At 45.7% G+C, this 13607-nt stretch overlaps 1 protein-coding gene across 2 annotated transcripts in view; it reads left to right on the top strand.

Moving 5' to 3' along the window:
- LOC144609981 (rho GTPase-activating protein 22-like) overlaps positions 1 to 13607 on the top strand; it is a 343649-nt gene that overhangs the window by 32422 nt on the left and 297620 nt on the right. The window contains exon 1 of one of the 2 annotated variants that reach the window (XM_078428395.1): positions 10566 to 10700. The exons of the other annotated variant lie outside the window; for it this stretch is intronic. Coding sequence (XP_078284521.1) covers positions 10667 to 10700 — 34 coding nt within the window. The 5' untranslated portion in view covers positions 10566 to 10666. Of the gene's footprint in view, positions 1 to 10565; positions 10701 to 13607 lie in introns of those variants that run through there. 2 annotated transcript variants of the gene reach the window in all.

Below are 13607 nucleotides of genomic sequence, written 5' to 3'. Positions count from 1 at the left end.
TGTAAAAGGCACTCACACAGTACTGTTGGTGATGGAGTTCCAACTTGAGGCCCTAGCGATTATGAAGGGCCAGCGGTACATTTCTAAGTCAAGAGTCGTGTGTGACTTACGTTGGAATTTTGGCCAAGTTTTGTCACATGCAGGTATGACTGCTAGTCCGGCCTGCTCTGCTAGGGAGCAAACTGGCGAAGATGCAGGTGAGCGCACCATTGGTGTCCTGGATCACCAACTACCTGACTGGCTGACCACAGTATGTCAGGCTACAGAACTGTGCCTCGGACATGGTGGTGAGCAACACAGGGGCCCCACAGGGGACGGTCCTCTCTCCATTCCTGTTCACCATCTACACCTCAGACATCAGATATAACTCAGACTTCTGCCACCTGCAGAAGTTTTCAGATGACTCTGCAAAATTGTGGGCTGCATCAGTGAGGAGAGGGTAGCTGAATACAGAGGTGAAGTCAACGACTTTGTTGAGTGGTGTGGGCTGAATCACCTGCAACTTAACACTGACAAGACTGAGGAGTTAGTGGTGGACTTTAGGAGGTGAGGAACACCCCTGTCCCCTGTCTCCATCAATGGTGTGGATGTGCAGTTTACCGGGGAGTACAAATACCTTGGAATGTACCTGGACGGCAAACTGGACCGGTCCAGGAACGCTGAGGCCCTGTACAAGAAGGGACAGAGCCACCTGTACTTTTTGAGAAGGCTCCGCTCCTTCAACGTCTGCAATAAGATGCTGCAGATGTTCTACCAATCGTTGGTGGCCAGTGTCAACTTCTTCGCCTTAGTTTGCTACGCCACAAGGCCGCGGACACCAATAAGATTAACAAACTCATCAGGAAGGCTGGCTCCATCCTGGGGGTGGAGTTGAACTCATGGGAGGTGGTCTTGGAGGGGAGGATGCTCCTCAAACTGCGGAGCACCCTGGACAATACAGCTCACCCCCTCCATGACACACTGGTCAACCTGATGAGTAGCTTCAGCAACAGACTGGTTCCACCAAGATGCAGGACAGAACGCCACAGGAGATCCTTCTTACCTGTGACTATCAAACTGTACAACTCCTCCCCCTCCCCCCCCCTCCCCCCCCCCCCCCCCCTCCCCCCCCCCCCCCCCCTCCCCCAATCTTTGCATATCCCCAATCCTTTATGACTGCTGGCAGATCACTCCCCTGCTGGGATAAATAACGTTCTATTGTATCATACCATATTGAGAACTACTTCATTTGCTGAGGAGGTGTGAATGGGATTGAGCACTGAAGTTAAGCACCCATTTCTGACCTTGGGATGGAAGCCAGCACAACACATGTCTCTGCTACACATTAGCATTGCAATATAAACACACCTACTGTATAGACCAGTCAAATTATAACAGTCTGCTTTCAACAATGCAAGCCATCGTCTGAGTCGAGGAACACCCATTACAATTTATGGATGTATTTCCTAGCCAATACAGGGTGGCGCAGCGGTAGAGTTGCTGCCTTACAGTGAATGCAACGCCAGAGACCCAGGTTCCATCCCGACTGCAGGTGCTGTCTGTACGGAGTTTGTACGTTCTCCCCGTGACCTGTGTGGGTTTTCTCCGACATCTTCAGTTTCCTCCCACACTCCAAAGACGTACAGGTTTGTAGGTTAATTGGCTTAGTATATGTAAAAATTGTCGCTTGTAGGTGTCGGATAGTGTAAATGTGCGAGGATCGCTGGTCGGTCGAACGGGCCTGTTTCCATGCTGTATCTCTGAACTAAACTAAACTAAACCTTCTTAATATGCAACAACGAGAAATTCAATTCATTGGAGTCTGCCTTGATGTCAAATCAGTTCCTGGAATGTTTGATTCCAGATTTGTACAAGAACGCATTGGATCCTACTCAGCCACAACTTCATGATCAAAGAGTTTACATCAAGAAACTGCAGATGCTAGTTTACCAAAAAAAGATGGAAAGTGCTGGAGTAACTCAGTGGGTCAGGTAGCACCCCTGGAGAACATGGACGGGTAATGCTTTTTTACACTGACACCTAGAGTTTACATTTAGACTTGGTTCTTTGGTGGCAGGATTGTCCAATCAATGCAAACATAGGCAAGCACTGATACTGTTCATTCTGAAATAATACATCTTGATTGTATTATGGGCTGTATAATGGCTGCCACCTCTACTTATATGAGAGAGGAAGAAGGGTCTCGAAGGGTCTCAACCCGAAACGTCACCCATTCCTTCTCTCCAGAGATGCTGCCTGTCCCGCTGAGTTACTCCAGCATTTTGTGTCTACTTATGTGAGCTTGTTTGGTGGGATAAGAACATGAAAGTGCTTCGACGCTGGAAGCCAATTTGATTGCACAAGGCTCGGTATGTTCCTAAGAGAATTGCAGATGTTTATGCTGTGGTATTGTGCATAGTTGTTCACTGCTGCAGTAAGAAACTGGAGCAGTGATATTTCACACTGGGTTTTGAATATCCCCACAGCAAGAGCTTTGTTAACTATTGTGGATACAAGGACCTAAATGAAAGACACAAAGTGCTGGACTAACTCAGCGTGTCAAGCAGTATCTCTGGAGAACATGGAAAGGTAACGTTTCGGGTCAGGAGCCTTCTTCAGACTTTGTATCTTCCTTAACTATTCTTGCTTGAGAATAAGGGGATATGAAGGAATGAGCACATGTTTGACACAATGCAATCAGATTAGATCACGACTGAGCCGAAGTATCGGAACTGACCCCTTTTTGGTGACCATAACTTGCACTCTTGTGTGTGTGGTCGGTCAGTAGTGGGAAATGAATCCATTGCTTCCTTCCAATCCACTTTGAATGACTTTCAATCATTTCTCACTTCCTTTCTCATATACACTCTCTGCAGAATAAGCCACGTTATATGAATGCAAAGGAGTGCTTGGTGAATTGTTCCTAAAACGTTTAACAAATACTGCATTTGCTTGGAGACAACTTGAAACCTCTGTTGAATAGGAAGAATATCAAAACTGCTTGCATTTATTTTCACAATAATACTCCTGTACATTCAGTATGAAGGTTGGCTATCAAAGTAGACGTTATCACAACTCAATGAACTCCATACTGAACCACTATTCCTATATGCACTCTTTACAACGATGATGAAATTATATCACCTGTTCATATTTGTGTACTCTTCCAATATTGGGTCATTAACCCTTCTGGGTCAGTCTGGGTCTTGTCTGGAAATTCAGTCAAAGATACTAGAAAGCCCCCATTGACCATGTTTAATGTACGGGGAAGACAAAGACAGCCTCTATGCGGCCTCCCCCATGAGTAGCTTACAGGCTCATAAGCCCTTAAAGCGAAACTAATGTCTTTGCCATGTCTGCAGACCGCAAAACCCCAAGCCTCCCCAGGCCAGGCGGCACCGTCAAAAGCCGCCAACTGTCAAGGTTTAGCGTTACTGCAGCTCAACGTTGAAGGCCTTACAACGCCAAGCTCAACGTCATCAAACAGATTGCCATCAAAAGCTAGATGCAGGAAGATTGTTCCCGATGTTGGGGAAGTCCAGAACAAGGGGTCACAGTTTAAGGATAAGGGGAAAGTCTTTTAGGACCGAGATGAGAAAGGTTTTTTTCACACAGAGAGTGGTGAATCTGTGGAATTCTCTGCCACAGAAGGTAGTTGAGGCCAGTTCATTGGCTATATTTAAGAGTGAGTTAGATATGGCCCTTGTGGCTAAAGGGATCAGGGGGTATGGAGAGAAGGCAGGTACAGGATACTGAGTTGGATGATCAGCCATGATCATATTGAATGGCGGTGCAGGCTCGAAGGGCCGAATGGCCTACTCCTGCACCTACTTTCTATGTTTCTATAAGCCTCAATCACTTGAGGACAGGTGTTGGACGTTATGGAGTAGCGATGAAGAGGTGGGGTCTTGTGGACAGTGCCTTCTGTGAGTGTGGGGACCCAACACAGTCAGTGGAGCACATCGTCACCAGTTGCCCCAAATACCGCCCACCGAATGATGAACGAGGTATGATTGACCTGGACGATGACACGTTGGCCTGGCTCGTCTCAACGGAGCGGCAGGTCTAAATGACATACGACAGAAGAAGAAGACCATGTTGAATGAAAAGATTATTTTCCCACATCCGACAGCAGTGTTCTCATGGGGTGGTCATTACAGAGCATTCGCAATTGCACTCTGCTTGGAAATCTTGTACAACGATTAGTTAGACTGCAATGGAAGGATTGCCCATCTTTTTGCCCTTGATGGCACTACGGTAGATATCACTAACTTTAAACCTAAAATCAATAGGTGGGGGGGGTTTCATTCATCACATGCACTTTGTTATTCCTTGCTCCACATTCATCTCACATCGTCTCCTGAATGAAGCAGAGTTCAGTGTCAGGATGCTAGGCAAGAATGGCAAGAATGTCAAGGGACATCAGAGGTTTTGTTAAAGGAAACAATAAGGCATATGGAAGGAGTAGTACTGAAGTGGGGGAGACCCCTTTGGAGTATAGAGAGTGGTTAAGAAAGAAATGAGTGGGGCAAAAAGGAGCCATGAAATATCAGATTAAGGAAATATAATAAGATTATATATAAAATAAGATTATGATAAGATATAATGATTAAGGATTTTCTCAAGGCATTTTATATTAAAGAGCATGAGGGTGACCAGTGAAAGAGTGGAGCCAGCGAGGACCCAAAGAGAAATCAGTGCATTGAGTCAGAGGAAGTTGGTCAGGTCTTAGATAACTCATTCTCTTCCACATTCACCAAGGGTAAAGACATTGTCGCTGCAGATTTCATGGAAGGGGAGGGTGAGTTTCTGGAGAATCTATCATTGAATAGGTGAATAGTAAAAGAAAATATCTGCAGATGCTGGTACAAATCGATTTATTCACAAAATGCTGGAGTAACTCAGCATCTCGGGAGAGAAGGAATGGGTGACGTTTCGGGTCGAGACCCTTCTTCAGAAGATGTGAGAGGTTCCTAGTAGATATAAAGGCATGATGAGATGTATCCTAGACTTCCAAGGGAGGGAACGTTCATCAGGTCAAAAGGTCATAAGTGATTAGAGCAGAATGAGGCCATTCAGCCCAGCAAGTCTACTCTGCCATTCAATCATGACTGCACAGCAAGTCTACTCTGCCATTCAATCATGACTGATCCATCTTTCCCTCCTAACCCCATTCTCCCGCCTTCTCCACATAACCCCAGACACCTGCGCTAATCAAGAATTTATCTATCTCTGCCTGAGAAATATCCATTAACTTGGCCTCCACAGCCTTCTGTGACAAAGAATTCCCCAGATTCACCACCCTCTGACTAAAAATAATCCTCCTCATCTCCTTCGTAAAGGAACACCCTTTACTTCTGAGGCTGTGGCCTCTGGTCCTAGACTCTCCCAATAGTGGAAACATCCTCTCCATATCCACTCTGTCCAAGCTTTTCACTGTTTAGTTGAGATAGCCGGGGCACCAACAGAAGTTTTTAAATCCCCTTTGCCCACTAGTGAGATACCAAAAGACTTACAGGACAGCAAATGTGGTTCCCTTATTCAAGAAAGGCGTCAGAGATAAACCAGATGTAATTACAGGCCAGGAGTCTTACATCAGTGGTAGACAATAGACAATAGACAATAGGTGCAGGAGTAGGCCATTCGACCCTTCGAGCCAGCACCACCATTCAATGTGATCATGGCTGATCATTCTCAATCAGTACCCCGTTCCTGCTTTCTCCCCATACCCCCTGACTCCGCTATCCTTAAGAGCTCTATCTAGCTCTCTCTTGACTGCATTCAGAGAATTGGCCTCCACTGCCTTCTGAGGCAGTGAATTCCACAGATTTACATCAGTGTTAGGGAAATGTCCGTGGAACTGTACTGAGGAACAGCATCATTCCACACTTAGGAAGGCAAGGATTGATCAGAGATAATCAGCATGACTTTCTTGGCGGTTTTGTATATGATTAATTTGATTGAGTTTTTCAAAGATGCAACAAAGCATTTTGATGAGGTTAGTGTACAACTATAGTCTACATGGACTTTAGAAAGGCATTTGACAAGGATGATCCTAAGGGGGATTTCCCATGGGATCCCTGGCATTTGGATGTAAAATTGGCTTGAGTCTATGAGAGCGAGAGAGAGTGTGTGTGTGGTAGAAGACAGTTGCTTTGGTCATGAGCAGTGGTGTTCGACAGAAATCAATAGTGTGACTCTTACTGTTTGCCATATGCCCTAATAACAGATATTAATGTCAGAGGTTTGATTAGTAAGATTGCACATGACACAAAAAATGGTGGCGTTGTAGTCAGGCTACAAATAGATAACGATCAGATGACAAATTGGCTGGAGCAACGGCATATTGAATTTAATCCTTATACGTGTGAAAGGATGCACTTTGAGAGGTCAAATTAGGTTAGGACATGTGCAATGAATAGGAGAACCCTAGGGAGTACTGAGGAACAAAGAAACCTTGATTTACAAAGCCAAAGGTCCCTGAAGGTGACAGATAGAGAGCGCAGTAGAGAAAGCATACGCGATGCTGGCCTGCATTAGCCCGCGCACAGAATAGAAGAACAGGGAAGTTATGGTATAGCTTTAGAAAAGTTAGGTGAGGCCATATGTGGAATATTGCATGCAGTTCTGGTCACCTGTGGTATAGAAAATACGTGCTTGCTCCTGAGAGGGCGCAGAGAGAGTTCACCAGGATGTTGCCCCAGATGTGTAGGAAAGGAATTGCAGATGCTGGTTTACATTGAAGATAGACAAAAAGTGCTGGAGTAACTCAGTGGGACAGGCAGCATCTCTGGGAGGAAGGAATGAGTGACGTTTTGGGTCGACCCGCAACGTCAACCATTCCTTCTATCCAGAGATGCTGCCTGTCCCACTGAGTTACTCCAGCATTTTGAGTTGCCGAGGATGGACTGTCTCAATTATGGGGAGAGCTGGGTTTGTTTTCCTTGCTTTAGAGATTGTAAATGTTGCTCCTCAGGGTCCTGCTAATTCTTGCCCCTCTCACCTTAAACCCATGTCCTCTGGTTCTAGATTCTCCAACCCTGGGTAAAAGACTCAGCCTATCTGATTCCCACATTCACCCTATCTGATTCCCACATGATTTTGTAAACCTCCATAAGATCACCCCCCTCAGCAACCTGCACTCTGAGGAATAAACTCCTAACCCGCACAACCTCAAGCCCTTGAGTCCTGGCACGTCGCTTAATTAACAAAGGTTTGATTTTTTTTTATTCGTGTGATCACACAGCTGTTTGCCAATAGTGAGCACATTTTAGTGCCACGTCACTGGCCTCTGTAAGATCCTTTGCAGTGCATGTGTCATGCAGCATGTCACACCCCAGGAGAAGTTCCATAGTCTGGAGGCCCCGTCTGCATTCGCAGTCTGCTGCATCTTCAGTATAGGCTTGATGAAAGGCAAGGAATGCCAATAGAGTTGGATAACATGGAGAGGTAAAAGGACATTCATAATCTTCATAAATCTCTGCCCACTTTCCAGCTTAAAGATGTCCTTCCTACAGCAGTGGGACCTGAACACCACACTCTAAATGCGGCCTCACCAATGTCTTCTACAACTATAACATAATGATCCAACTTCTATACTCAATACCTTGACAGATGAAGGTTAACGCATAAAAGGTGTGTACATTCTTCTTCTTGCATTTGGCGTGCACAACCTAAAGTTGTAGGTCAATTATAGTCAGTTGTAGGTCATTTGTAGGTTGTGGACATTAACACAGGAATAAAAACATTCGGGCTAAATATTCTCTTTCTATACAAAACTCTGTAATTATTCTACCTATGGAACTCCTTATGCTTGTAAAATTGTGATGCACAGAACTGAGAAACAAAACATAATAAAACCAGTAGGTATCACAAAAAGCTGGAGTAACTCAGCGGGTCAGGCAGCATCTCAGGAGAGAAGGAATGGGTAACGTTTCGGGTCGAGACCCTTCTGAAAGTATCACAAAAAGCTGGAGTAACTCAGCAGGTCAGGCAGCATCTCAGGAGAGAAGGAATGGGTAACGTTTCGGGTCGGGACCCTTCTGAAGAAGGGTCTCGACCCAAAACGTCACCCATTCCTTCTCTCCTGAGATGCTGCCTGACCCGGTGAGTTACTCCAGCTTTTTGTGATACCTTCGATTGTACCAGCACCTGCAGTTATTTTCCTACATAATAAAACCAGTCATCAGACCATGGAGATATTATGAAAAGAAATGTACCGTCATTTTATTTTTTGCTGCACTGCAAAATCAGAAGTGTAGTTCCTATAGAAAGACTTCAACAACACATAGAAATGCCTTTATTATCCCTGCTAATGAGAGCTTGAGTTCCTCTCTCCCATCTCCCATCTCCCATTTGCACTTTATTTTATGATTGCCCTTTGGCTATGGGCATTTAAAGATAATTACAAATCCCTACATTTTTTGGCCTTGGCTTTTACATCAAGACCTCAGGCACCAGACTGGAAATGAGTCTAATTCAAACAACATAAATCGAGCTTGCATCTTGTTTTGTGTGCGCGACCAGAGGGAGTTATATCAGACAGATGGTGACTGATGGTTTGTGGCTTCTGCACAGAGGAGATAGCTCATGTAAAGTTTTATTGCATGCCGGTGTCGTGAATGAACTGCAAGTGAATGAGATTAAGTGTGGAGATTGGAGATTCCACGATACACCTCACCCAGTGAATGGTCACGGTGTGACCCCCCGATCCCAATGACTGGTTACAATATGATGAGTCTTAACCAATTAATGGTGAGGATATGATGCGCCTTAGCCAATGAATGTTCAAGGCATGGTGCTCCTAACCCAATGAATGGTTGAGATGCGATGATCCTCAGCCAATGAAGGGTCACGATAGGATGCAACTTAGCCAAGGAATGGTTATTATCCGATATTCCTTATCCCTTGACCGATTAAGAGGTGGAAGTCACCCACATGAGTAATTGAGGTAAGTAGAACAACAGGAAAGCTAAGGATAGACACAAAATGCTGGAGTAACTCACCGGGACAGGCAGCATTTCTGGAGAGAAGGAATGGGTGATGTTTCGGGTCGAGACCCTTCTTCAGTCTGAAGATAGACATAGAATGTTGGATTAACTCAGTGGAACTGGCAGCATCTACGGAGAGAAGGAATGGGTAGTTTCAGGTCGAGGCCCTTCTTCAAACCGAAGAAGGGTCTCGACCCGAAACGTCACCCATTCCTTCTCTCATTAGATGCTACCAGTCCTGTTGAGTTACTCCAGCATTTTTTTGTCTATCTTTAGTGTTAACCAGCATCTGCAGTTCCTTCCTACACATTAGGAAACTAAGGACATTTGTAATATGGGAAGAAAGACATGTGATAGAAACATAGAAACATAGAAAGTAGGTGCAGGAGGAGGCCATTCGGCCCTTCGAGCCTGTACGCACCGCCATTCAATGTGATCATGGCTGATCATCCAACTCAGTATCCCATACCTGCCTTCTCTCCATACCCCCTGATCCCTTTAGCCACAAGGGCCACATCTAACTCCCTCTTAAATATAGCCAATGAACTGGCCTGAACTACCTTCTGTGGCAGAGAATTCCACAAATTCACCACTCTCTGTGTGAAAAAAACTTTCTCATCTCAGTCCTAAAAGACTTCCCCCTTATCCTTAAACTGTGACCCCTTGTTCTGGACTTCCCCAACATCGGGAACAATCTTCCTGCATCTAGCCTGTCCAACCCCTTAAGAATTTTGTAAGTTTCTATAAGATCCCCCCTCAATCTTCTAAATTCCAGCGAGTACAAGCCGAGTCTATCCAGTCTATCTTCATATGAAAGTCCTGCCATCCTAGGAATCAATCTGGTGAACCTTCTCTGTACTCCCTCCATGGCAAGAATGTCTTTCCTCTGATTAGGAGACCAATGATGTTGGGCTGGATGAACTATGGAGTGGAGTGGCTCGTCTGCTGCACAAACATGACTATGGACCAGTTGTGCTACACGGCCTTGTTTTGTGCTGCAAATTGAATGTGGATAAATTGGTAGCTCAAGGGGGAGACCAGACACTAACATATGCCAAGAAAAGAAATAACGCAATCTCTCAGATCCCCTATAGGAAGAGGTACAGGTATTCCTTTCAGCTGCGATCCAACTCAGAGCAAAGAGGATGAGAAAACACACGCCTCTCAGGACTAGGGAATAATTTGAGTGTTCCTCCTCGCACCACACAGCCTCGTCAACTCCGTGTCCATCCTGATCTGTGTGTCCCTGTCTGGTTTTCTCGGCAGAGAGCCCATTGATTCGATTTGTGTCGCAGCCATAGCATACATTAGCAAGACAATAAGCGACTGCTGCCAGTGTCTTATTAAAGGTGTATTAATAACACTGGTCATGGGCCAATTAGGAAAGAGATCCACCGTTCTCTCCTGTGATTTATCGACAGTAATCTCTCAAGTACTTAATGGTTCGTTTGGAGCAGAATTAATTCAGGGCTGGATAAATAATGCATCAGCGTTTATTTAGCTGGATGCGAGACATCATTCCTGGGCTGTCAGCGAGAGCGGATGGCACCACGGTTTCTCAGTGGTGTAGGGGGACCAGAGAGGGAGAGAGAGAGAGAGAGAGAGAGCTTGCCTTCTCTGCAATGGGGCAATGGTACAAGGTGATGTAGCGGGGAGAGTGCTGACTGTCACAAGCCTGAAGACAGCGACCTGAAAGCATGCTGAGTCCTAAGGTTAAGCAGGTTAGAAGAGGTACGTGCTATTTAATATTGACTGTTCCTTGTCATTTACCTTGGGCGGGTTAGAACACAGTGCCCGAGGCCATTGGTACAATTGTACAGGTTGTTGCACGACTCAGTGATACAGTTAAAGACATCACATTGTCTTAAGAAGGGTCTCGACCCCCAAACGTCACCCATTCATTCTCTCCAGAGATGCTGCCTGTCCCTATTGAGTCACTCCAGCTTTTTGTGTCTGTCTGCCTGTCTTCGGTTTAAAGCAGCATCTGCAGTTCCTGACTACACATCACGTTTTTGTTATTGTTTGACCATTTGCATCCTTTCCAAGGTTTGCTGCCCCTGTGATTTGTACCCCTGAGTGTTTGTGCCACTTGGCTGAAGTGTGCAGCGTTTGCAGTTGGGCGGGGAGGGTGGAAAGCTCTGTTCTTGCTGAAAGAGACTGAAAACCTCAAGTTGGAAAGCAAGCCCTCCACACCATTCCCGCCCCCACTCCGGCAAATGTCAGATTCCACCTCACCTCCCCTCCCCGTCCCCCCAACATTCACCTGGTTGATTCCGAACAAGGTTGCTCGGCCGTTGCTAGATGCATTATTAGAACAAGCCAATGCATCTGCCCTTTCTGCTGCTGCTTCTGCTGCTTGCTGAGCTCTGGCGCTGTCTAACTTTCAATGGGACGTTTATTCTCGTGCTGACTGCAAGATGCATGATCAGACTAATGAAACATTGACTCGGGGAAGCAGTCAGGCAGCGTCGCTTGTTGCACGAACTGAGAGCTGACAGGGCAGGGAGGCATGCAATCTAATGGAGCCGTCTCTCATTCCCCTGAATATTCCCATTAGAGCAATTGGCTTCAGAATGTAGCAATGCCCGTGAACCGTTCGCCTTGTCCGGATGCATCAGATCCAACAGTCAGCAGAAAGATAAAGCCAAAGAGGACAAAAACAAATCCTCATTTATTGATCTCTTCAGCAATAAAGTATTGACGGGCTGTCACTGGAATATAAATTAAATAGGGTCTTCTGAAATGTGTTTTATAAATATTCCATACTGAAATGGGCTTTGTCGTACTCCTGCCCGGCTTTTAGTGGAGCACTTTGGTCTACAAGACAAATCCCCTCTGTCTCAAACTACTCCACTCAGCTCAGAGAGGGTGAAACCCAGGCGCCAATAGAGTGTGTGGAAACAAGGAAATGCAGATGCTGGTTTACAACAAAAAAAGACACTAAGTGCTGGAGGAACTTAGCGGGTCAGACAGTGGGCATTTTGTAGGTTGACAGGCTTCTGTAAATTGTTCCTCATCTGTAGGATAGAATGAGTGTACGGCTGATTGTTGGTTAGCACGGACTCGGTGGGCCGAATGGCCTGTTTCCACCCTGTATCTCTAAAGTAGGGTGCTGCCTGGCCCGCTGCGTTACTCCAACACTTTGTGTCGCAATAGGTTCGATCAATAAGGGGGGAAAAAACATAGAAATGATGTAAAACACTCAACAGGTCAATCCACAGCTGAGGAGGGAGAAATTGAGTTCGGGTTTCAGAACCAAACTGTGGTTCTCTTTCCACAGATGCGGGCTGCCCTGCTCACTGTTTCCAGCATTTTCTGTTTATGTGTCAGATCTCCAGCATCTGCAGCCTTGCTCATTTTCATCAATGAGCGAGACCTTGCAACAAGACTCACTGCTGCAGCAACATAATAATACAGTCAGAGGGGTGGGAGGTCGATAATGATGATGATGATGCTTTATTGTCAGTAGACAAAAACTGCAGATGCTGGATTAAATCGAAGGTCAACACAAAATGCTGGAGTAACTCAGCGGGTCAGGCAGCGTCTCTGGAGAGAAGGAATGGGTGATGTTTCTGAAGAAGGGTCTCGACCCGAAAATTCACCCATTCCTTCTCTCCAGTGCTGGAATAACTCAGCAGGTCAGGCAGCAACTCCGGAGAACACGAATAGGTGACATTTCGGGCCTCAACACAATTCCGTCTTTGAAAAAAAAATTGGGACAGATATATTGATTGGAAGGGTTTAGGGAACTGTGGGCCAAAGGCAAGAAAAAGGGACCCAAAATGTCACTTACCCAAGTTCCCCAGAGATGCTGCCTGACTCTGTGTCCGTTTCTGTACCGTTCTATGTTCTGCGGAGATGGGGACAGGGTTAATGTTGCAGATAGATGGTGTTTCAGGTTGATGAAATATCATGGACCTGAGTTGTAACTCTTTCTCCACTGATATTGCCTGACCTAAGTGTTTCCAGTATTTTCTGTTTTTATTTCAGCATCTGACATACAGTATAGCACTGAGACACTGTGCCAAGTCCAGCCCAGGTCTCTTTGAGCCCAACACACAATCACAACTTTTAAAAGACACTTGGATAGGAAGGGTTTAGAGAGCTGTAGGCCATATGCAGGCGAAAGCCCAGTATGTCATCTTGATTGGGATAGACTAGGTGGAATGAAGGGCTGGTTTCTGTGCCGTACAACTCTGTGTCTTCTGACCTGCCCAAAGACATTCTTGCCATAGAGGGAGTACAGAGAAGGTTCGCCAGATTGATTCCTGGGATGGCAGGACTTTCATATGAAGAAAGACTGGATAGACTCGGCTTGTACTCGCTGGAATTTAGAAGATTGAGGGGGGATCTTATAGAAACTTACAAAATTCTTAAGGGGTTGGACAGGCGAGATGCAGGAAGATTGTTCCCGATGTTGGGGAAGTCCAGAACAAGGGGTCACAGTTTAAGGATAAGGGGGAAGTCTTTTAGGACCGAGATGAGAAAGTTTTTTTTCACACAGAGAGTGGTGAATCTGTGGAATTCTCTGCCACAGAAGGTAGTTGAGGCCAGTTCATTAGCTATATTTAAGAGAGAGTTAGATGTGGCCCTTGTGGCTAAAGGGATCAGGGGGGTATGGAGAGAAGGCAGGTACGG

This window comes from Rhinoraja longicauda, chromosome 35, assembly GCF_053455715.1.
Source record: "Rhinoraja longicauda isolate Sanriku21f chromosome 35, sRhiLon1.1, whole genome shotgun sequence".
Classification (NCBI taxonomy): domain Eukaryota; kingdom Metazoa; phylum Chordata; class Chondrichthyes; order Rajiformes; family Arhynchobatidae; genus Rhinoraja; species Rhinoraja longicauda.
The sequence above is the reverse complement of the archived record's forward strand: the minus strand, read 5'-3'. Positions and strand labels throughout refer to the sequence as shown.